This window comes from Petaurus breviceps, unplaced genomic scaffold (assembly GCF_028583685.1).
Source record: "Petaurus breviceps papuanus isolate PSGF00001 unplaced genomic scaffold, PetGlider_PUasm1.0 90895, whole genome shotgun sequence".
In the NCBI taxonomy this organism is placed as follows: Eukaryota; Metazoa; Chordata; class Mammalia; order Diprotodontia; family Petauridae; genus Petaurus; species Petaurus breviceps.
In genome coordinates this window covers 6,693,026-6,717,704 of record NW_027187372.1, presented here as the reverse complement: position 1 = coordinate 6,717,704, position 24,679 = coordinate 6,693,026, and the positions used below count along the sequence as shown (strand labels likewise).

The following is a 24,679-nucleotide window of genomic DNA, read 5'->3' as shown; positions in this document are numbered from 1 at the left end:
CAATCTGCCCTCCCTTTTATCATCCTCCCTCTTATCCCCTTCCCCCGTGCTTTCCTTTAGAGGGTGTAAGATACCCAAATGAGTGTGTATGTTATTATTCCCTCCTTAAGCCAAATTCAATGAGAGTAAGGTTCACCCATTTCCTTTCACCTTCCTGCTTATCCCCTCCATTGTAACAGTTTTCTCTTGCCTCTTTTGTATGAGATAATTTGCCCTATTCTATCTCTCCTTTTCTCCTTCTCTCATTATATTCCTCTCACTTCTTAATTTTATTTTTTAAATATCCTTTCCTATTCAACTGATCCTGTGCCGTCTGTCTTTGTATACATGTACACATATACACATACTCACATATGTATTTATACACACATACACCCTCCTGTACATACACATATATATATGTGTGTGTGTATGTGTGTGTGTGTGTGTATATATATATATATATATATTCCCTTCAACTATCCTTATACTGAGAAAAGTCTCATGACTTATAATTATAGTTTTTTCATGTAGGAATGTAAATAGTTCAACTTTAATAAGTTGCTTATGATTTCTTTTTCCTGTTTACCTTCTCATGCTTCTCTTCTTATATTTGAAAGTCAGATTTTCTGTTCAGCTCTGGTTTTTTCATCAAGAATACTTGAAAGTCCTCTATTCCATTGAATGACCATATTTTCCCCTGAAACACGATGCTCAGTTTTGTTGGGTAGGTGATTCTTGGTTTTAATCCTAGCTCCTTTGACCTCCAGAATATCATATTCCAAGCCCTTCGATCCCTCAAATTGTTTTTTCCTGGGAGCTTGTAATATTTTCTCCTTAACCTGGGAACTCTGGAATTTGGCTATGATATTCCTAGGAGTTTTCTTTTTGGGATCTTTTTCAAGAGGCAGTTGGTGAATTCTTTGAATTTCTATTTTGCCCTCTGGTTCTAAAACATCAGGGCAGTTTTCCTTGAGAATTTCTTGAAGGGTGATTTCTAGGCTCCTTTTTTTGATCATGCCTTTCAGGTAGTCCAATAATTTTTAAATGATCTCTCCTGGATCTATTTCCAAGTCAGTGGTTTTTCCATTGAGATATTTTGCATTGCCTTCTATTTTTTCATTTTGTCTGGGTCATTTTATAGTATCTTGAGTTCTCGTAAAGTCATTAGCTTACATTTGCTCTAATCTAATTTTGAAGGAATTAGTCTCTTCAGTGAGTTTTTGAAATTCCTTTTCCATATGGGCAGTTTGACTTTTTAAGGCATTCTTCTTCTCGTTGGCTTTTTGGGTCTCTTTTGCTGTTTGAGTTAGTCTATTTTTTTTTTTTTTGGCTTTTTTGGAGGGGGAAAGGTAGGGCAATTGGGGTTAAGTGACTTGCCCAAGGTCACATGGCTAGTTTTTGTGTTAACTGTCTGAGGCCAGATTTGAACTTGGGTCCTCCGGACTCCAGGGCCAGTGCTCTATTCACTGTACCACCTAGCTGCCCCCAAATTAGTCTATATTTTAAGATGTTATTTTCTTCAGTATTTTGGGGGGTCTCCTTTAGCAGGCTATTGACTCGCTTTTCATGATTTTCTTGCATCATTCTCATTTCTCTTTCCAATTTTTCCTTCACTTCTCTTACTTGATTTTCAAAATCCTTCTTGAGCTCCTCCACGGCCTGTAACCAGATCATATTTTTCTTGGAAGCTTTTGATACAGGAGTGTTGACTTCATTGACTTCTGGCTCCATGTTTTGATCCTTTTTGTCTCCAAAAAAGGATTCTATGGTATGATTGTGCTTGCTCATCTTGCCAGCCAATTACTTGACTTTTGAGCTCTTTGCCATGGTAGAATTCTGCTTCCAGAGTGGAGAGAGCTATGTCTCAAATTGCTGGGGTTTTCGCAGATGTTGTCAGAAGTATGAGGAAGGCTCCCTTTCTATAGACACCCCAAGCTCTGGCACACTGGCCACACACCCCAGGACCGCCACCTAAGACCGCGATCCAGATCCAAGCAAGAGAGATCACCCTCTGAATGGTCGCTTGATCCCCCTATGATCTGCAGGCCAGGAGCTCTGGAGGCAGCCACACAGCAGTAGCTGTAGCCGCTGTGCCTCCTGCACTTCTCGCCCTGGAGGCAGAGGCTGAACCGTGCTCCTTCTTCACCCTGTTCCAACAGTTCCCCACTGACCTTTTACTTTCTCTTGGGTGTTTATGGGTTGAGAAGTCTGGAAACTGCCACAGCTGCTGGTGATTCACTCTCCTGAAGTCTGCTCTGGCTGGTCTGGACTGTGGTTTGGGGCCACCCTGGGTCTGGTCGCAGGCAGTTCACATGGGACTGCACTCCCTGCTTGGTGTGATAGACCCATCCTGTCGGCCTGCCAGGCTTCCTTCAGTGGGAGATTTGTTTCTGTCACTTTGTGGGTTCTGTAGCTCTAAAATTTGTTTAGAGTCATATTTTATAGATATTAGAGGTGTTTGGAACAGGAGCCACATGGAGTTCCTGTTTTTACTCTGCCATTTTGGATCTTCCTGCCCCCTCCCCCCCAACCATTTTTCACTCTTTATAGATGTTAATATAAACTTCTTTTAAAAAGCTAGTCAGTTACAAAGGGTATTACTTATTTGCTGTACACAAAAATGGAGTACCTGAGTATTTGTGGGTGGTGGGGAGGTCTTGATTTGGATCTGTTAGTTGCTGTCTAGTTTTGTTACACAGACCAAATCTTAAGCATTTGTTATTCCCAGGATACTTCTCATAAATAGTATGACTTAAAAGGTATCAATTTCATTTTGAGCATTAACTCTAAATATCATTGCAATTTCTACAACTTAACCCAAGTATGTTGTAGTTGAACTTGCTATTATACTGCCATTTCAGTGCCTCATTTCTTCTGATCAGCACCTGTTCTTTTGAATTACTGGCTGTTAAGATAGTCATCTCAGTTGACTTGTCTAGACATTTTTATTTGCAATTTGGGACTTTTTATAGGATTATGAGGAAGATGATGAGGAGGAGGATGAGGATGAGGATGATGAAGACACAGGAATGGGAGATGAAGGTGAAGATAGCAATGAAGGCACTGGGAGTGCAGATGGCAATGATGGCTATGAAGCTGATGATGCTGAGGTAAAACATGCTCTTTGCCAGCTTTTTTTTCCCCAACATTTATCTTTTTTAAAAATGACTTTGCTTTAGAGAAGGTATTATCCTATATTTTGTCTTGAGTAAATCATTACCAGTAATGCAGAAATTGCCAGCTACACCCTAATGCAGTGAATCTTTTTAACTTAGTATTTCATTTCATCCACTAATTTGGTATCTTCCAAATTAGTCATATCTACCTCATCATGTTCTAGAGGTTATCTTCTTAAACTCAAATTCTGGCAGCTCCTACCAACCTGGAAAGTCATAAATTCTAGGACTGACAAAAAATTTCTATCATTCTTGAAACAGTCTAGTTTAAAATTCGCTGAGGCCAATCACCCAAAAATTGGCCATCGGAAGTTGCTTTTTTTTTTTTTTTGGCTGCAGCAATTCAATCATCTTTTCTAGTGGAAAAGTTAAACTACACGAGATGCAAAAGTATCTACACAAATGAAATCACAATTCAGACAAATAGATATGATTATTAAATATATAACTGTTTTTGTTTGGTTTTGCTCTTCGGAGGGAAGAGGGCAGGGCATTTGGGGTCAAGTGACTTGCCCAAGGTCACACAGCTAGCAAAGTGTTAAGTGTCTGAGGCCGGGCTTAAACTCAGGTCATCCTGACTCCAGGGCCAGTGCTCTATTCACTGAGCCACCCAGCCGCCCCCTATCAGAAATTTTTAATTTACTAAAAAATATTCATGAATGTTGACAAACTCTTCAAAGTCTTGAAGAATTGATATTTTCAGTGAATGAAAGTAGTATTAATGTAATATTGTTTAGCCTTGGACTAAATGAAAGATTATTTTGGGAGTTACTTAGAGATTTTAATTGAAGTTTAAACTTGGAGAAATGATATATTGGAAAGAATGTTGAACTTGGAATCAGAGGTCTGTGTTAAGAATCCTGTTTCTAGCATATAATAGCTATGGGACCAGTTGGCAAATTGTTTAAGCTCCCTGAGCTTTAAAAAAACAATATCTATATAAAACCCTACTTCACAGGGTTATACTGAGGATTAAATGAGGTAATAGATCAAGGGACTATATAGTCCAGCCTCCCCATTTTACAGGTAAAGAAACACACTTCATAACCTTTAAAGCACAATAAAAATGCAGGATAATATCATTGTTCATAGCTCCTTTGGCAAGACTTGTGCAGTTTTTTCAATTAGTACATTAAAACTATAAAAAAAACTACAAGGTGGGATATAAATTACTATTTTTTCAAAATCAAATTTATATTAAAGTTATTGTTGAATTAGTAACTTTCTTGAGATCATTTTTAGATGTTTGAATGAATAGCTACTTTTGTATTTCTGAAGATTTGGCAAATGTATCACAAAATAAGGAACTTAAAAATAATAAAATTTTAGAGCTGAAAAGTGCCTTGTAGATCATTAGTCTGATTTTATAAATTCAGTAACAGGCCCAGACTAGGGTGATAACTTGAACATAGGTAATTAAGACCTGCCAGGTGTATACTAGGACACAGTCACCTAACACCTAGTGCAATGTTCTTTCTGCCGTATCACAGTATCTCTTGTTTTTGCATTATTACAAGGATGTATCTGTAGAAATGCAGTTTATATTTGCCAGCTTTATCTGAAATCAGATATCAATATGTTACTGTCTAAAGTTACTTATTTATTAGTATGTTCCTGTTTTACCCTAGATTATTTCTTTTACTCTGTAGTATTAAATGCTTTTCATTTGTACCAAGTCATCAGAGTGTTTTATGTTCAGGGTTGTGATGGTACTGATCCAGGTACTGAAACAGAAGAAAGTACAGGAGGTGAGAGTAGCCAGAGAGCTGCAGATTCTCACAACAGTGGTAAGATTAAATGCTGTGGGTTTTTGTTTGGGGGCAGTATTATTAGTATGGGGGTGAGAGTATATTTCACTTGTTTTTTAAAGCAAAATAAAAGAACCCCTTTAAAAAAAAAAAACTTGCTGTGGATTTGTTTCTAAAACATTGCTCATTTTTACATATCTGGGATTGATCCTGACCATGACTTAGGTTATAACTTCAAAGAGAATTAATATGTTAGTGGACTGAATTCAAATTCTACAGGCATAAATTGTTACCTCATTTCTCATTACTTAACTGGTTAACATGGAACAAGTGATCGTCTCTCTGTTTCCTTATAGATTTGGGAATGATAAGTTCCTTCCCTCAAGGTCAGCTAAAAATACGTGAAATTTTGAAGAGTATCAGTCAATCTATAAATGCAAGAGAATATTAAGTTTTTTTAAGTGGAATTGTTTTAGAACTTCTAAGAAAACAGCAACAGAGAGTACATTGCCATTAATTTCTCTTTTGTCTTCTTTGACCAGCAGAGGTCAGTCTAAGCTTCTAAAGGAATAGTAGCAGAGCTATATAATTAAAAGATGTTTGAATTTGTGATTTTGTACTTCACGGATTTATAACTGGAAGGGACCTCATTTGTCATCTATTCTATTTTCTTCATTTTAGAGATGAAGAAGCCAAGGCTTTAGAGAGGTTATGTAATTTTCATTTTTAGGTTGATTTATACTTTTCAGAATAGATTGATGGAATCTTCCAAGCACTGATCCACTTATCAATGTAAAACCCTGTTCCAGCTTCCATGATAGGAAATTTCCATCTTTCTACTACCTGGACGAATCAAACAGCTAAAGATAATATGGGAAGTATACTAACTTTTGCCTTTGTAGAAAGACTTCCCCAAAGTGCTATTTCAGTGCTTCATCATGGTATAGAAATGACCCTAGCTGTTCAGCAACTTTTGTAGCAGAGCATAAACACTGGCATATCCTCTGTACCAAGGACCAACCTAACTCAAGTTTGGAGAGGCTCATTACCACATTGGTAACAGAGTGCTGGATTTTATTGCCAAGAAACCCTTGAAGACCTTCTACTGAATTGAAGAGGAGTTGCAATCTGTATCAACGTAGGATAAAGCAATAAAATTACAGATCAGTCCTAAAAAGTTAAAGTAGAAGCCAAGGCCTGTGGTTTCATTATTTTTCAAGGCTAATCTGATTGCTCTCAGATCAATTTATCCAGATGGTGAAAACAGTGCTAACAGTATTATTTAATCCAAAATATCAATTCAGCCAGTGGTGACAATTTTGTATTTTTTTTCCTCTAAAGGTGAAGGGAGTTCTATTACAGAATCATCTCTGTCCCATGAAAATTCTAGAGAACAACCGTCATCAGCATCTGAAAGACAGTGCCCTCGGGCACCTCAGTCACCCCGAAGACCACCTCACCCACTTCCCCCACGACTAACTATCCATGCACCTCCTCAGGAGTTGGGACCACCAGTCCAGGTACTTAAAAGGGGGTATATATATTTTAAAGAATCCAACACGTAGAAAATACATTAGCCTTTTCTATTTTATTTCTGTTAGATAATATTCTTCCATTTACTGATATTGAATATATTCTTAAATTACCCAAGCAGCTACTTGCTCTTAGATTTCTTCTTCCTCGAATATGGCAGTGATTTATTTGCTGGCTTATATAAGCAGTGAGAAGTTTACAAAGAACTAGGCAAAGCAATGAGTGGGTGTAATTTGGAATTATTGTAGTCATGGTTGACAGAAAAAAATTGGTCACTATTTCCATTGTTAAAAGCAAAATTTTGAGTAGGTTGAATTTCAGATAAATTTTAGTCTAGCGGCTAGTTACATTTTCTTTGTGGAAGAAAAGAAATCTTTGTTTGGTTCCATTTTTTTTAAGGATTTGTTGTTTATGCCCATTTATTTTTGTACCTGTAAATCTGTTGATTATGTAGCTGTGTTTTGTATTGAATTCAGTCTGATACTGCTCTTTAGCAGCATGGGTTTGTGCATCGCTAGATTTTAGTAGCTAGTCTTCAGTAGTAGCAACAGAGTTTAAAGATGAATGTGTATGCCAGCTTTATGTCCCATTATGTATTGTGTGTGTGTGTGTATTTAGAACCATAAAATATGAAGATCTAGGACTTCACAGCACAGTTGATAGCATTTTTAAGTAGAAAAAGGATTAAGCATAAGCCATGGTTTAATTATAGAAAAGATGCATAATTATATATCTTTCCTATTAGTAAAAACAAGTCTTATTTTTCTTTTTGGTAACACCTTATTGCCTTAATTAGTTATGTGCATTTGAAAATAAAGCTTTATTTTAGAAATATTATATGCTGATTTATACTTTATACTTGCTTTCTCAACCCTTAGTCCAATTTAATGGGTTTTACTGGTTTTTTTAATCCAAGATTCAGATCATTGCATGGCTGCCAATGTGATTAAAGGGTAATTTTTGAATTGTGCTTTAGGTAATTCACTGATTAGTGAGGTAGCTGCTTCTCTTCTTCTTTACTGTTTTGTTTGGTTTTGGTTAAATCCCTTAGAAAATATCATCCTATTATTCCTTACCACACAGAGAATCCAGATGACACGAAGACAGTCAGTTGGACGAGGGCTTCAGCTGACTCCTGGGATAGGTGGAATGGTAAGTAATAACTACTTAAGAAGATATTGTTGGGATTAAAAGCATTCCAACTCCGGTTTGTAAGAGAACTTTGAAATAGCAATTATATGTTATCATTTTTTATAAGACAAGCATAGGGCAAAAATAAAATTCCATCCTCGGGGAGCAGTATCCCTGGTCAATGGCTTTTGCTTCCAAAAACTTCCAGCATTAAATTAGAATCCTCATAAATTATATCTCCATGTTATCTTTCACATCTGTCTCCTCTCTGCCTACGCCTTGACCACCACCCTCATTCATCTCTTGCCTATATTATTATAATAACCTTCTAATATACTATCTCCCTTTATCCAGCTTATCTCCACAGCTGCCACATTTTTATTTGTAATGCACAAGTCTGACCATGCCATTCCCCTACCCAATAAAGTCCAGGGTTCCCTATTGCTTCTAGGATCAAACTTCTCTGCTTGGCATTTAATACCTTCACAATGTGGCTACAACCTCTTTCTAAGATGATAAAACCCATTACCTCTCCCCTCTACCTGCCTTTATACTCTATAATCCAACTAAATTGGCCAACTTGTTCTCTTTACACGGAACTTCAACTCCATGCCTTTGTACTGGCTACCTATGAGCCACTCTCCCCAGACCCCAGACCCCCCAGTTTTGCTCTGCCCTCATTCTTGGAGTGTCCTACCTCTTTCATTCTTCCCCTTGAAATCCCTAAACTCCCTTCAATAGTTTTCTCCTATAAGTGACCTTTCTTGACTCTCTAGGTTGTTAATACTCCTGTACTTCACAAAATTACTTTGTATGTATTTGGTACTTTTTTGTATGTGTACTTGTCTATAACTGCCTTGTGAGCAGGGCCTGCCTGATTGACTTTTGTCTTTGTATGTCCAACACCTAGCACAGTGCCTAGCACAAAGAAAGAAGTTTTGTGTTCTTCTAAAATATAGTTAATGGGTTTAAAAATGATGACAGTAATCTCCCAACTAGTCTATAAAGGCTATAGTTACTATTGGTTGTCAACTCCATTATCCCTTTTTTTTGGAAATTGTTTATCACTTTCATTGAGTTGCAAGGAAACTTGGGGGATTTGTAGCAGTTCAGATAGATGTAGCTAAAAATGAAAATTGTCGGTTCATCATGTTCCTCAAGCACCCTACTATACACATGCCCTGTTCTAAATAACTGAATTCTTGTGTAGCTTTTAATTTTAGTCTTTGCTTTAGCAGCAGCACTTTTTTGATGATGAGGACAGAACAGTTCCAAGTACCCCAACTCTTGTGGTACCACATCGTACAGATGGATTTGCAGAAGCAATTCAGTAAGTAATTATGTGAATAATTTTTTTTCTGTTTTCCTTTTCCCTCCTTTTTTCCTTATCACATTGTCAAAGTGTTTGTAAGAATTTTAAATATTAAAAATTTTCTACTTATTTGAATGTTGTTTTTGAATTCCAGAAAAGAATCGAATCATACCCACACTTTTTATTCCCAGACTGATTTGTTCCTATTATTCAGCATACTTCTGAGTAGTTTCTTTCCAATATTAATTGATACATTTTAGAGAGTGCAAGAAATACAAACTAATTTTAATATTAACGTGATTAAAACATCAACTTATGGTCTTCAAATACATACATACATACATACACATGTATATAGTATTCTAAAACCACATATAAATAATATATGGAATAATGTGTTTATTTCTGGACCTTAAATTCTTTTTTTCACCTGTCTTAAATCCTACTCTTCTGAAATGTAATTTTTTTCTTGCTCTTAGTGACCTTTGATTTTTTTTTTCTAAATTTGTTTCCTTCATTGACATAGTAAGTATTTTAAAATATTGTGTATTTTGACAAAAGGAACCATAGGTCAGATTTGTTTCAACTGGGAATTTGTTTTCTAGTTCACCTCAGGTTGCTGGTGTTCCTAGGTTCCGGTTTGGACCCCCTGAAGATATGCCACAAACAAGTTCTAGCCACTCAGATCTTGGTCAGCTTGCATCTCAAGGAGGTAAATACTAAATAAGCCTTTAAATCACCTGAATTTTCTAAATATTGAGATAACCAAGTCATTGGAGCTTGGTGAAAGATTTGTGTACCATGGGTGTATCATTAGCTATAATTAAGTCCTTAGGCTAGCTTTAGCTGGAAGCTTTCCTGAGCTTCACATATTTTACTCTGTATTCATATCCTTTCATGTGTCTTGTTTACCAGTTAGACTATAAACTTCTTGAGAAGGGGTACTATGTCTTAGTATTTCTTTGCCTCATGCATAATATGCACTTAATAAATATTTATTGAATAGATAAAAAGAGACAGGATTGTACAGTGTTGCAAGCATAATATCTTTCTTGCATGTAGATGTTTAACTAAATTGAGTTCTTTCACTTTAATGCTGAGAAAATGTATTAATAAAAGGGACTGTTTATGACACATACAAGAAAAAATTTACATCAGAGAAATTTGATTAGTGTTTCTGAAACAACAATCATATTTAAGTTAATACACTTTAATTTTGATAATATATTAAATTTCCTATTTTATTTAGAACTTTAAATGTTTCCAAAGAATCACTTTTTCTTCTTGATCTTCCAGTTAAAAATGACCAAACTAAGTATTTCAACAGGCTTATACAGTGATAAATAATTTAGTTTTCACCTCAGATGGTATTCGGAAACGTTTTTTTCTCATAGGCATTTAGTGAGGTCTTTAATACAATTGTCTTTAGGTTTAGGTATGTATGAAACACCCCTCTTCCTAGCACATGAGGAAGAATCTGGTGGTCGAAGCGTTCCTACTACTCCCCTACAAGTTGCAGCTCCAGGTAAGTATCAGTCTGTAAAATGTGGTACCATATGCTTGCGTTTAGTGGTTTGTTTAGTTGTATGTAAAAAATCTTTTGCAAAAAGTGGAAACTTTGTTGTCTGCGCCTCAAATTTCTTACTAAATGTTGTGTGCTAATTGAGGAATTTAAATTGTTTTTCCTGTCTTCTTTAGTGACTGTGTTTACTGAAAGTACTGCTACTGATTCTTCTGAGCACGCATCTCAATCTGTTCCAATGGTGACAACATCCACTGGCAGTTTATCCACGACTACAGAAACAGGGACAGGTGATGATGGAGATGAAGTATTTGTGGAGACAGAACCTGAAGGGTAATATGTTTATTTGATGAATATAGCTTGCTTTAGGCCTCAGAATGCTAACAGTTTAGGGTCATGAAATATGTTTAAGTTTATGGAAAGTGTCTGTTAACATCAGAAATTGCTAGTGGGATAAATAACAGTGGGATAAAATTTATTCCTATCCAAATTTTTAAAAAAGAATTTACTATTTCAAAATTGAATTGTCTACAACAAAGCAAGCTTCTTAGATATTTTCTCATATTATTGGTTCCTGTGTGCCAACAAAATACCAAATGATTCCCCTACATCATTAGCTTAGGTAGTTGAGTTTTTGCCCTTACAAGAAGGGAAATTTTTGAAAATCAAGTGATTACCCTCTGACTCAGAGAGCAATTTAATTTCTGTAACTAATGACTCTGAAATATCATTATTTTAAATACTTATGTCGTCATGTCAGTTTTAATTAGTTGTTTGAAACATTCAGATTATTGGTAAACAAAATTTAAAGCTAAATAACCTATAAAATACAGCTGATTTCATGATTAAGCTAGCCCATTGATTTTTTTAATCATTTAAAATGATTTATTTTAGGACATATTAGTTATCCTGGTTTTTTTACATAGTATTTAAGGAGTACTACATGTAGTAAAAGAGTTCCAAGAAGGCAGTCTGAAAGGTCCCGATCATGTCCCTAATTCTGCCAGTTATTCAGTGGGAGAATTTGACCAAGTAAACCATTTCATCTATAAAATGAAGGGAGTGAGCTTTGTAGTTTTTGTGGTAACTTTAACTCCAAAGTTTTGATGCGGTATTTCTTTTCTCATACCTTGCTTAATGAGAATTGGCAGATGTACATTATTATAGAGCTGTGAAAATGAGCTTCCCTTAAGTTTGTCAGTTACTCTGTGATAATTAGACACTAGTAGTGCTGAAATGTTCTATATGTGATTCTCTGACTAAAAATTTTAGTAAGTCATTATTTGGGCCTCATGGTCACATATTTAAACAAAAAAAGAATCACTCCCAGCCACCTAAAATGTTGAATGTTGCCTTTATGAAAAGGAATTGTTTTCATCATGTATATTCTTCATGTTTGTTGCTTTAGTTTATGGACATCTTAACGGTGGTAACTTAATGAAGTCAGCACTGAAACACATTGCATGAAATTTCCCGTAGATGCACACAGTTTTTTGTTTTGTTGTTTTGGGTTTTTTTTTTTTATCTTATCCAAACCATATTTCAGTGCATGATCAAATTTGTCATCCACATTTCTTCATATAGTACATGGGGTGGGGGAAACCATTAAATTCAGATCTTAAAATAGCATTTTTATTGCCTGCAAAATGGCTCTATAGCCTGGTTTTCTGATGGTTTGGGTGATAGAAAAGTGGTACTAGTACTAACTAAAAAGATTTTGAGCTTGAAAAATAGCCTGAAATTAAGTTGTAGCCAGCTTTATTTATTTGTGGTAATGACAGATAAGGATAACTTTAAATACATGAGTAATGTGAAAATCACTGTTTGAATAAGAAAATCTACTACTTCTCCATCAAGAGCTATTTACCAGGGATTTAATTCATTGCTGAGCATTTAAAGGCCTTTTATTTCTTTGTGGGAGTTCAAATGAGCATAAAAAGAAGCATGGGGTCTGGAAAATCCACAAACTGTATGGTCAAGTCTTTCATAACTAAGAATGTCTTTAAGGTACTTGAAAGAACACAAATACTTTGTAGAATACTGGTCCTGACAAATAAACCAACTTTTTATGATTTTTCAGAATCCTTCACTTTGAAGCCTGTGTAGTTTCAGAGAAAAGGAAAACAGAACTTAATATTAGAAGATATAGTCAAAGATTAGGAAATTATACTAGATAAAGGAAAGGGGGGCTTTGGGAAGGGGTTTGGGGTACAGTTTGTCGTGAACCATCTTTATGGAAAACTCCTTTCACTGGTGGAGATCAGCAACTGCTTTACAACTTAGAGGAGACTTACTAGGACACTGAAAGGTTAAGTGACCTACCTGCTGATGAACTGCCCCCTGCCCCTCATCATGCAGCCAGCATAGGTCCAAACACAAAGCTGCATTCCATGCACTGTGCCAAGCTACTCCTTGTCTTGTTACTATTGAAAGATAATCTAGAGGAATTTACCAAAGGATTTAATATATTTTCTACATGAACCCATTATATACATCATAAATTAAGAATGGAAGGATCCTTAATGATCATTTAGCATAGTGGCCTCTGTAAGCTTGAGAAAGAGTTTGCCTTTTTGTGATATTTACAAGCTATAATTTCTTTATCATCATTTAGTTAACTGGTTTAGCATTTTCCTACCAGAAGCACTTTTGTAGTTCCTAATGGAGTTCCTTTTTTTTCTTCTCATTAGAATTAGTTCAGAAACAGGCCTAGAAATTGATAGCCAGCAGGAGGAAGAACCTGTTCAGGCATCTGATGAGTCTGATCTTCCTTCTACCAGCCAAGATCCTCCATCCAGCTCCTCTGCAGGTATATTCTGTCACTTTGGTGGCTAGAAAAGAGATGCAGCTAACCTGTTCTTAATGTAACCTCTTCTAAGTAATGATAATAACAACACATGTTTACTTATATCGTGCTTTAGGTCTTTCAGAGCGTTTTCTTCACTACGACCCTGTGAGATGCAGTGAAAGGAGTAGTATTCAAATGTTAAAGACAGGGAAACGGAAGTTCTGAGAAATTAAGTGACTTTACCCATGATTACACAATTAGCAAGTGTCTGAGGCAGAACCAAACCCAAATCAAAGATCTTTTGAATACACCTACACTGTTTCTATCACAGGCTTACTTATTTTTGTGTGTGCTTACATATATAGAAGTATGTATACAAATATACACCGTTAATTAGAGGAACATCAAGTTCATTTTGAAGTCACTGTTGCAAAAGTTTTCTGTTTATTGGGCAGGAATAGCAAATGCTTCAGACCTTCAGAAGAAGTGAATGAATCAAGAAATAAAAAGTTGCTAAATCATTCGTTCATTCAAGTATTTTTAAAATTTGCCTTTTCACATTTTTGAAGTTTCTTTGAAGATCCCAAGGCATATGAACAATAGAAGAACTTGGAAATAAGTAGAACTAAATTTAGTCTCAGCGCTTCTACTTACTAATTTTGTGACCTTATGGCCTAACTCCTCTGAGTTCCCATGGCTACATCTGTAAAATAGTAATCTTTGTACTTTGTTTTAAGAGTTAGTGAAATATGTACCATGTTTTATAACTAGAATTCTTTCTATGTGAATATAAGCTGTATTATTCTAAAACTTGAAAGTTATTTCTTAGTTTTAAGATTTGTCTCAATCATTGATTATAATAATATATTGATCCCTCAATGATCTGTTCAGAGTATTTTTTTTGCTCTGTGGATTATTTTATTGGTCTCAAGGCCAAACCCACACCCCATTTGCTGTGTCATAAAACTCACTCCTTGTTAGGCTATCCAACATTAGAGGAAAAACAAGGTTTTGTAATGTTGCCTTCTAGAATTTTCTAGACCAGTTATGAGAAACGGTCTATACTACTATACTATAGGAAAATAATAATTGCTGATATTTATATTGCACTTTAAGTTGTACAAAGTACTCTCCATATCTTTTCTCATTATTATTTTCACAGCAACAGTTTGGAAAATAAGTATTATTTCCATTTCACAAAAATTAAGTGACTTTTCCCCTTTTCACACAGCTAGGAAGTATCAGATGCAGGGCTTGAATTCACGTCTTTTAACTCTCAACAATAACACACACACACGCGCGCGCACTTGAATTCATTTCTCGCTTAACTCCCAGCAATAGCAGTTACACACACACACACGCGCGCGCGCACGCGCTCGTGCCCCTTCTCCAAAGAAAAGCCTTGAAAAGTTGCTTCTATTTTCTAAATTTCTTCTGGAAATTCAGGGCACTTTTTAGCAGCACCCAAATTTAAAGCCTATTTCCTCCTATATAATACTGTTGCCTAATTTGTATTATGTATAGTCTTTCTGAAATTTTCTGTTACCACCAATGCTTTCTTCCATTGCCAAAGTTGAGGAATATAGACTTAAATTCTGTTCTGATGTTCTCTTCTTCCCCCCGCCGAGGTTTTTTTCCCTAAGAAATATAAATGTGAACTAAACTTCAAGGTCTTTGTAGCTATCCATACGTAGCATGTAAAGTTCATAGTAATGGTTTTTAAATGTTTATTGAAATAATCAAGAAACCTGAGCCCTTTCCCCTTCATGAAACATTCACTTTAAGAAAAAGGAACTAGTCATTTAAAATTAAGATATTTTAAACAAAGAACAAATGAAACATAAAAATGTAGTGGTTTTCTTGATAAATAATTTTGACTGAACAAGAGAAATAGTAGTAATAATTCTTAACAGTTGTTTAGAACAGGTAAAATATTTCACTCTCCTACTTTGAAGTTTTTTTATATATGAAATTAGAATGCCATTCAGTTGACCAGATAACATTTAAAAGTCAAAGAAAAAAGGTAAGCACTTTCTTCATTCTGAGGTTTTTATTTGTTTTTGAAAATCCATCATATTACATGATTAAATAGTTTTCAAAAAACATTAAATTTAAAGGACATCTATTTGCAGTTTTGTCCATTCATGCAATTAGCTTTTGCTTCAGTGACAAATTCATTTAAGCTATCTTCTCTTCTCAGATACTTGCAGTAGTCAACCTAAACCTTTCAGACGAGTTAGGCTTCAGCCTCAGACTTTGAGAACAGGGGTCCGGGGTCGTCAGTTTAACCGACAAAGAGGTAAAATTCTCTCATGACTGAGGGTGGTGTGGTTGGGCAGAGGGGCAGGAGGGAGAAATAGTACATTTGAATTAAAACAAGTGTCCTAAGCCTGAGCAAATTAACATCAGCTACCAAATATGTATATACTTAAGGACTAATTTGGGGGAAGAGGTTTATTGCATCATTACATTTAACTAATGACACATTAATCATGTTCTTTCCTCATATCTGAAATGAAATTTGAAAAATTAAAATGTTATATCTTCCTTTGTTTCATCTTTACATATAACAAAAGGAAGTATTTTAGGTGATTCCATCTAGCTAATAACAAAAATGAAGGAGTCTTTTAATAGTTCCCTTGTGCTGCTTTCCTACACAGAAATTGTATACTGAGTCTTAAAGTGTTGAAATATTGTAAAACTCGAAATAGTCAAAAAACTGTAAAATTCATTTTTAAATCTGTAATAGTAATAAAACCTGGAAATCATTTGCATTCTAGCCTAACATAAAAATAGAGTGGAAAACCTGATGCCCTTGTTAAGGGAACACTTATATTTGCTTCTTTTTTTCCTCCTGCAGGTGTGAGCCATGCAATGGGAGGTAGAGGAGGACTAAACAGAGGAAATATTAATTAAAAGCTTTGTAAACTGTTATTGTAGTTGTGAATAAGACTGTCAAATCTGCTACTGTTTTAATGTAATTGCTGATGTTAAAAGTGCTTTGTACTTTAATTGGTATGCAAACATTTCAACATCTTTATTAATAAAATCATTTTCGTGTCAAAATATCTTTTTCTTTTCAGCTTTTAATATCTTTTGAAATCAGATTTAAGGACATTTATACCAGGCATTGGATAATGTCTGTCCAGAACGGGTGACGACTAAGTTTGCTGTTCTGCTAGGCACATCAATGTTGTAATATCGATCTAGATTAAAAGAAAACATTTTTAATAAAATAGGAATAATTTGTTTTTACTATCCCATTAAAGCCCTTTTTCCAATTTGAATATTCAAATTTTCTGACAAATAAGACACATAATAGTTTGAAATATGAGTTTTTACTACATTTCAGATATGCGACTATTAATAATTTCTAAGTGAGCATTTTTCAAAACTATAAGAGGCATATAGACCTATGGTCATCTAATCCAACCCTGTCATTTTATAAATGGGAAACTGAGGCCCTGATAGGCTAAATGACTTTCCCAACATTCTTTAGGTAGTAAGTGAAAGCTAGAATTTGAACTGAAATTCTCTTACTGTAAACTAGCCAATGAAAACCTTTTTTAATTCACTTATATGTCATGTGTCAAATTATTCTACCCACCCCTCAAAAAAGTATCCACACTAAAATGTAAAATAATTATGAACTGGAGGAAAATTCTTAGGCAAATTAGGTGAATTTAGTAAACTAAAATCAGTATACTCTATCATAAAATTTGTAGTAAAACTTCACAGATGTCAGGTTGAATCTATAAAATTTTACTTAAATTACTCATTTAATTTTACCCAATTCTAATCTCCATGATGACAGAATACAGTTTTTATACCTAAATTGAATTTAAATGATCCTAGCAATGACATTTAGATTTTATCTCTAGTCATCAGTTTACAATTGTCTTTGAATTATTCATGATTGAAGAGTCAGTTCATATAGCTGTTAAGATTCATCTTAAATCACTTACCTTTAGAAAAGGCATAGTAGTCATAACCATCAGGTTTTCTAACATTAGGTAGTGCTATAGCTGAGGTAACCATGTTTGGAAGGCCTCTCCAAACTTTATTCACTTTAACTTCATTATGCAGGAAACCTGTGTGTGTGAGACACATTTTTTATATCATCAAAGATATTTGAGTAAATAGACCATAAACTTCAATCAGACCACAAACCAACCTGAGTAAATGAAACCCGTTTTTCAGACAGTGAAGTGAAGTAGGGATAGTACAACGCTGACCTTTTGGTAATTTCTGGGAATAAAGGCTCTGTACCAAATAATGTAAATCATGGCATAATTTTTAATTCTAGACCCCCCCCCCCAATTTAGACTGCTTAGGTGTTTATACATAACCTTATTATATGATGACAAATAGCAGTCATTTAAACTTTCATTCTTAATGTAAGAAAAATATGTGATTTACCTTTTTGATAAGCAACTCTGACAGGTGAATAGCTTATTCGAATGGTATGTGTTTGGGAGGGAACAATAGCCCGCTCAAAGCGTCGCCTCCTCACTTGGGTGGGTTCTCCATAAACTGAATAGTTTACAGTGGGTCTTCTTCTAGAACACTTTTTAGTTGGTTCCTGTTGGTAAGTATACTGTTGAATGGTGCCACCTAATATGGAAATCGGTTATATTGTAAAAGTTGTTCAGGTAGGAAAAGGTAAAAATTAACTTTCAAAGTATGAACTGGTTTATTATTCATGTTTCTTATGTTTTAAGCACCCAAAAAAGTGATTCCAAGTGGCATTATAGTAAAATCATAAAATAATTGTTAAAATATTTAGCAAAAAGAAGAACTTTCAGTTAAACAGATTTAGCTTCTATGCTTTATGAATCAGGAAAACTGAAGCCTAAAACTTTCATGTAACTTTACAAGGACCAGGCAGCAAATTAGAGCATCAAATCAGTTCCCCAACATCTACAAGGCAGCTATAGCCAAAAAATACTTTTGATAATAAACACAGAAGTTAAATAGATGGATGTTTCCCTGGCAACCAAAGCTTCAACTATCAAGTATGTTGACTTTTGTGCAAATCTTGTTTTTGTTTTGCTTTTTTTTGGAGGGCAGTTGGGGTTAAGTGACTTGCCCAAGGTCACATGGCTAGTAAGTGCTAAGTGTCTGAGGCCAAATTTGAACTCAGGTCCTCCTGTCTTCAGGGCCCGGGCCGGTGCTCTACTCACTACGCCACCTAGCCACCCCACTTTTGTGCAAATCTTAGAAGTATCATAATACTGCAGATAATTTAAACACTACCTACCTTTCTTGAAAAAATACACAGATTCTGGCCTGTTTTTGTATTTTGCTATCGATAAAGCAGCCACTATTTTCCCATTTAGACCTCCAAATCCTTTAACAATTGGTTTAGGATAACCTGGATCTTTTACATCATTGGTGAATCTCCAGTACTGAGAATCCTAATAAGTGAAACAAAATATTAGTAGATGGAGGGGGGAGGGATGCAGGGGGGGGGGTGAGGAATTTAATAAATAATTAAATGCCTAAGGTAAACCTTTAACTTAGTGGAAAGTACTTTTTGTAAGTTATCTCCTACCAGTGCTCCATCACGGTACAGAGATAATTCAAATTCATTTAGGATCACAGAACCATAGACCCTACACTGTAAAGACCTGGAGATCAACCAGTCCAACTCTCATTTTACAGATAAAGAAACTGGGTTAAGTGACTTGTCCAAAAGTCAAACAGGTATTAAGATAAAGAGCCTGGTAATGAAATGTAAATCCAATGCCCTTTCCAAATCACGGTGCCTTCAGCAATTTCAATACATTAAAAAACTGTAAAGTTCCTGTCTGCTGCTACGTGTTGGGAAATAGACAAAAACTAAGTAGTTCCTGCCCTCAAGAAGATTACATTCTATTAATAATACATGAACAAGTAAATATGTTAATACAAGCATCAAGAGAAAGTCTTGTACCTAATAGGGGTTTGTGTTAGGAAAAGCCTCATTTAAGAAGTGGCATCTAAGTTGTTAAGGATTCTATAAGATGATTAAGGAGGTGCATTCTGGATCTGATGCATTTGTGCAAAGGGACCAAAGGAAGAAATATACTGTTGTGTATGGGGAATAGTGAGCAGACCAATTTGACAGGAATGAAGAGTAGATGAAAAGGGTAGAGGTAGGGAAGGGGGAGAGAAATACAAAATACCACTTGAAGGTAGATAGGAGTCACATTGTGGTGGGCAGAGCACAAATTCAGTAGGTCTTACCAAGCTAGAAATGGCCCGGTATGGGTCCAATGAATATATTCAATTTGAGGAACAACCTCACTATGTTTGAAAAGGCTCATTATCAAAAATTTTACAGTTACATGGATTTTTGTTTTGGGGTTTGGTTTGATTTGTTTTTGGCTAGTGAATATGAGAGGATGTATAGAGGGTTTTCAGTTATTGGTGGAGAAGCAGGAGTGGGGAACCTGTGGCCTCGAGGCCACATGTAGCCCTCTAGGTCCTCAAGTGCAGCCCTTTGACTGAATCCAAACTTCACAGAATAAATCCCCTTAATAAAAGAATTTGTTCCGTAAAACTTGGACTCAAATCAAAAGGCCACATCCAAGGACCTAGAAGGCCACATGTGGCCTTGGATATTGATGAACTGTTTAAATATGTGTCTACTAAGATTAAATCAAATTCTATGCTTACAAATACAGCTCATTTTTGTAAATCAGAAGAGAAAGAATCTAGAAACAGTTCATTAACTGTAGGTAATTTTTTTTTTTAAAGCAATCAGGGTTAAGTAACTTGCTCAAGGTTACACGGCCAGTTATTTCTGGGTGTGGTGCTGAGTATCTGAGCTCGGATTTGATCCAGGTCATCCCGACACTGGAGCAGGTGCTCTTACTCGCTGAGCCACCTGGCTGCCCCTAAGCAATTGGGGTTAAGTAACTTGCTCAAGGTTACACAGTCAGGCGTTTCTGGGTGGGTGCTAAGTGTCTGAGCCCGGGATTCGATCTCCAGGTGTTCTCAACACTGGAGCCAGTGCTCTTACTTGCTGTGCTATCCGGCCGCCCTGTAGGTAATTTTTTAAACTTTGTTGTTCTTACCATTAACAAAAACATAAAAGTAGGATTGTTCTGTGGTAGTTAACATTTACCTATTTTTGAACCCTCATGACCAATAATGCATCGATGAACAAAATTACTGCTGCCATTTTTCCTTTGGTAAGTTATTTTCCTTACCTTAAAAAAGAAAGTTTTTCCTTCACAGTTACATCTAGTAAAGACGGTGTCAATGGGAGAAGGGATACCCCAAACCTCAGTAATTCTCCGAGGTGGTGATGGTGGAGTGAATGGATTCAACAACCAGAAATAGTGACCTAAAGATGTAAGACGAGTAATTAAAGTCACTTAATTTTATTCCAAAAGCCAATTTACAATTGGAACTTCTTCAAGGTAGCCATCCTTATATGCATGAAAACATTTTGGAAAAATAGAAATCAATATATAGACAAGAAGTATTAGCACTATTGGAAATTCTTGCCCAATGTGAAAACAACATTTTGAAAATTAATACCACTATTAAAATTTGTCAAGAAAAAAAGTTTTAGGGGTTTTCAGAAAAGGATTATGGTTTAGATCTCCAGATTTAAAATGATCTGATACTTACAAGGTTAATATGACTATTCTCCATTAAAGTCCAACTCCAGCACCTCTGTTATGGTGTGGAAGTGACCCTGTCCTTCAAAGCAGTTCCAACAGAGATCAAGCCCTAGTAGGTTCTACCAAGTTAGCAAGACTTTGAGTAACATCCTGGCAGTGGACTACGTCAGTTGTCCAAGGACCAACTAGTTATTTTCAGCGAGACCTAAGCCAAGAAGGTTGGATACAGGTGATGGCATTTTTAGTCACATCAGTTCACCAAGATTGTCTAGTAAGGTGTAGTAGGGTTGTAGCCTTTTTAGGAGAGGGTCAGAAAAACTAATAAATCTGTAAAGCAAACACTGAGGGGCAAATATATGGAATAAGGATTATAATAGAACTGAAATTTATATTGCAACCGTCTAGTTGTGACCTTGAATATCTCATCCATTTCCCTTCTTGCCTTTTTGGTATACCTACATTTATGTCAAGTTTTAGTGGCATCTCAAAAACAACGTATCTTTCCGAAAGAAAGTCAGGAAGTAGATATTTTGAAGTCATACCTGTCAGCATGAAATGAAACTGACACAACCTCGTGAGCAAAGAAGAAATATCCTACCTGCCCAAGTGTTTGGAATGCATCTCTGAAAGCATTTATTTCACTTCAGACTCTGGATAACTACATTTTTCATATGGCATATTTCACAAAGACAGTATCTGAAAGTCTCAGTGTCTGGGAATATCATATAAGTCTTTTCCAAAGAGTAGATCCAACACCCTGTCCCTGCTGCCAAGACAGTATTTCACAGCTTGTGGTATTCTCATAAATGCCACAAAGTCAAACAGTGAGAAGAGAGGATTTTTTATGTTCAGCTCACCTCGAAATGCAACCATTGTCCCATTGCGCAAAGTAGTCAGTCCATCTACTGGCTTCCCATTGCATAAGTTAGTCTCATCTGAAATAATCAATATAAAGTATACATTGGTGAGAGAATGAGGTAGAAAAGGGAAGGTGAATATCAAACATAACAACAAAAAGTAAATTTTTCATTCCTTCCTGTAGATTCTACTACATACAGTAGCTTTTTTTTTCATCCTAAAGTCTGCTTTTAGATAAAATAATCCAAACTAGAAGGGATGGGATTGGACTTCAAAGGTGATAAGATGATCATATATTTCATAATCATATTCTGTTTAGAAAGTATTCCACTAAGGTTAAATTTAATAGTCCAAGTGAGTTTAAAGCTCTTTTTCATGGTATCTAAATATAGTCAGGAGCCCTGGGTTCTGCGCCTGACTGGTTCTCCCTAGTTATGTGGCCTTGGACAAATAACCACTGGACTTCAGTTTCCTCCTATGGAATGAGCATCTTGGACCCACTAGAGAATTTCTGAATCCAAGTCTAAGACTTTGTGATTCTATGAAGAAATTTTAACCCAATATGGAAAATCTTTACTTTTTGTTGTTCAGTTCTGCAGATGGACAATAAATTAAGCCCAGAATTGAAAAGGAGTAAAAATAGTCTAAATTGCATTTGGAAAATTTTGTACTGTGTTAAATAACCCTAAGATTTTCCCTGAAACAAAAGAACAAAACATTTTTTAAACCCAATAGGTTTCCATTATGAGTCATGGAATAAATACTCTATCTCCAAAAAATCATAATTATAGGTTATTCCAAGGCAATAGAGAACTATGTAGTACATGTTAATAGACTAAGGACATTACCAGAGAAGTGTATGCAAGAAGTGGCATAAAAGAGATTATCAAAAAATTATGACTACAAAAGGAAGTCAAATAGAAAGAGCTAAGGAAAATGAATGATTAAGCAATGATTAAGGACCTACTAAAGGCAGCATGATGTAATAGATGGAAATTGGACAAGAACTCTGACTCATACTGTCTATGTGACCCTGGGTAATTCATTTAATCTCTCCTCACTCTAGGCAACTCTCTAGAGCTATAATCTTCAACAAAAGAGCCAACCTTTATAGGTAAAGGGAGTTTCCTCACCAGGAGTTAGTTCCGTATACCCATGAAAACATCAATTCAGTTCATATCCTACTGTGTACCAGGCAACATGGTAAGTGCTAGTGATAAAAAATACAAGTAAGCAAAACAGTCTACTCTCAAGGATCTTACATTTTAATAGAAGACAGCACACATATGGGAGAGGTGGCCTAGGAATATTGTTTTGGAGAGAAAAGTCATAGAGAATGGTAATTAGAATAATAAGGCAATTGATTCAGATGTCTTTGCCAGGAATGGCAGGATTGATTTAATTTGTCTTCTCAGAAATCGAATGAGAAAGCAGCTAAGAGGAGGGGGAGTGTTATTAGGTCAAGGGGAGATGAGGAGAGTTCAGAAAAGAGAAAGGCTATGTACTCAGTAGTATCCATATAGTATCTAGAGACTTCTATTGGAAAGCTCCCAGAGTGGTGGGTGGGCTTCTTGTGAAGCATTTACTGGAGGATGAGAAGAAATGCTACAAGGGATAAGAAGGCATGGGTAGGTTTCGAGGTCTGTTGGAAGGAGTATTAACTAGCTCATAGATCTACTAACTAAACTGTTAAGTGCTAAAGTTTTCCTTTCACCTTTAATGGTAGAGTTGAAGATTTTTTGAAACATATTATTGAAAAGATCAAATGTTTAAAGGAGAGTCTGCTGACTGAAATTCAACCAACTTTTTGGACAGTATAAGAAATATAAAAATATAAGAAATAAATCTTAAAAAATTATTTATTCACAATAAGCTTTCTTGGCTCACTGAATAGTCATCGTACCATTTAGTGCCTTGGTTTCAAAAGACTAAAGATTCCTGCTCACCCAGAGAAACATTTCAAACGTTTCAAATGGACAACTTCAAGATACCAGAAACACCTCAGGAGCGGCTGGGTGGTAGAAAATCAGGGTTCTTTGACTCAAGACTACTGAAATTATCTAATGAACTGTCCTTGTGCCTATGTAACAGATTTTTTTGAAGTTATCTTTTTTGGAGTTTGGGTGAGTTTGTGATTTTTTTTGTTTGCTTGTTTTTTTCCAATAACTCTTAGTGGATTGTTAATAATTTACTCTCAAATGTTTCATATAAAAAAACAAAGTACAAAAATACCATTACCAGTTTCCTAATTCTTTTAAAGAATTACCTGAATATCAGCATCTCCCAGTTTCAGGTGATTGCCTCTAGAAGTAGCCTAGACAAATCAAAATCTATCAAAGATAAACCAATTCCATACCTTATCTTTTTTCCTTTGATCTTTTTCATGGCTAATCTGATGGAATGTATATTTTCCTGATGTTGAAAACTAATCATTTCAGATAATATAATTCTGTAGACATGTCATTATTACACTCAGAAAATAGATTATAAGATTGTTCAAATTACCTGAAAGCATTGGGATGTTACCAATGCCTTGACTGGGTCTTCCCCCATAGATGCTAGAACCTGGGATACCTATTGGAATAAACACAGGAGGCCTAGGATTCAGGTAAGGCTTCTCCTGCTCAAAAATATTTAAATTTTCATATTTGGGAGTGACTTCTGTTATGGTAAGAGAGGATGTAATTTCAGAGTTTGGTCTTCTGTTGGGTCCAGGAGTGGTTTGAAGGATAGTCTCAGCCAATGGCGTAGAGTTTAGTTCAGTTACTGTTGATGTCTCTTCAGTTGTAGTTGTGATTTTAGGTGTAGTTGCTGGTTCTTTAGGTGCGGGTGTAGTCTTCTTATTGGGCACTTTGGGGTCAGGAGTTGGAACCAAAGGAGTAGTGCTGTCTTTTGTAACAACAGTTATTTCCTTAGCTTTCGTGGTTGTCTCTTTTGTTGTGGTAGTTGTCTTCTCTGGTTTTGGTGTTGTCACTTTAGGGACAGGAGTTGTTGCTTTAGGCTTAGGGGTCAC

At 35.7% G+C, this 24,679-nt stretch overlaps 2 protein-coding genes across 5 annotated transcripts in view; one reads left to right on the top strand and one right to left on the bottom strand.

The window, feature by feature from the left end:
- TPR (translocated promoter region, nuclear basket protein) overlaps positions 1–16,260 on the top strand; it is a 76,695-nt gene extending 60,435 nt beyond the window's left edge. For 2 of the 4 annotated variants that reach the window (XM_069074428.1, XM_069074430.1), the window contains 11 exons: positions 2,955–3,092; positions 4,858–4,945; positions 6,248–6,426; positions 7,523–7,591; positions 8,806–8,900; positions 9,488–9,594; positions 10,312–10,407; positions 10,581–10,737; positions 13,095–13,213; positions 15,393–15,491; positions 16,053–16,260. In XM_069074428.1, coding sequence (XP_068930529.1) covers positions 2,955–3,092; positions 4,858–4,945; positions 6,248–6,426; positions 7,523–7,591; positions 8,806–8,900; positions 9,488–9,594; positions 10,312–10,407; positions 10,581–10,737; positions 13,095–13,213; positions 15,393–15,491; positions 16,053–16,108 — 1,203 coding nt within the window. In that variant the 3' untranslated portion in view covers positions 16,109–16,260. The remainder of the gene's footprint in view (positions 1–2,954; positions 3,093–4,857; positions 4,946–6,247; positions 6,427–7,522; positions 7,592–8,805; positions 8,901–9,487; positions 9,595–10,311; positions 10,408–10,580; positions 10,738–13,094; positions 13,214–15,392; positions 15,492–16,052) is intronic. The other 2 variants (XM_069074429.1, XM_069074431.1) reach the window with 2 other exon arrangements.
- The window catches only part of PRG4 (proteoglycan 4), a 22,037-nt gene continuing 13,440 nt past the window's right edge, over positions 16,083–24,679 (bottom strand). Inside the window, exons 6-12 of the mRNA XM_069074432.1 lie at positions 24,172–24,679; positions 21,666–21,743; positions 20,389–20,525; positions 18,453–18,609; positions 17,612–17,806; positions 17,158–17,283; positions 16,083–16,398 (exon numbers count right to left, since the gene is read on the bottom strand). The exon at positions 24,172–24,679 is cut by the window's right edge and continues 1,043 nt beyond it. Coding sequence (XP_068930533.1) covers positions 16,301–16,398; positions 17,158–17,283; positions 17,612–17,806; positions 18,453–18,609; positions 20,389–20,525; positions 21,666–21,743; positions 24,172–24,679 — 1,299 coding nt within the window. The 3' untranslated portion in view covers positions 16,083–16,300. The remainder of the gene's footprint in view (positions 16,399–17,157; positions 17,284–17,611; positions 17,807–18,452; positions 18,610–20,388; positions 20,526–21,665; positions 21,744–24,171) is intronic.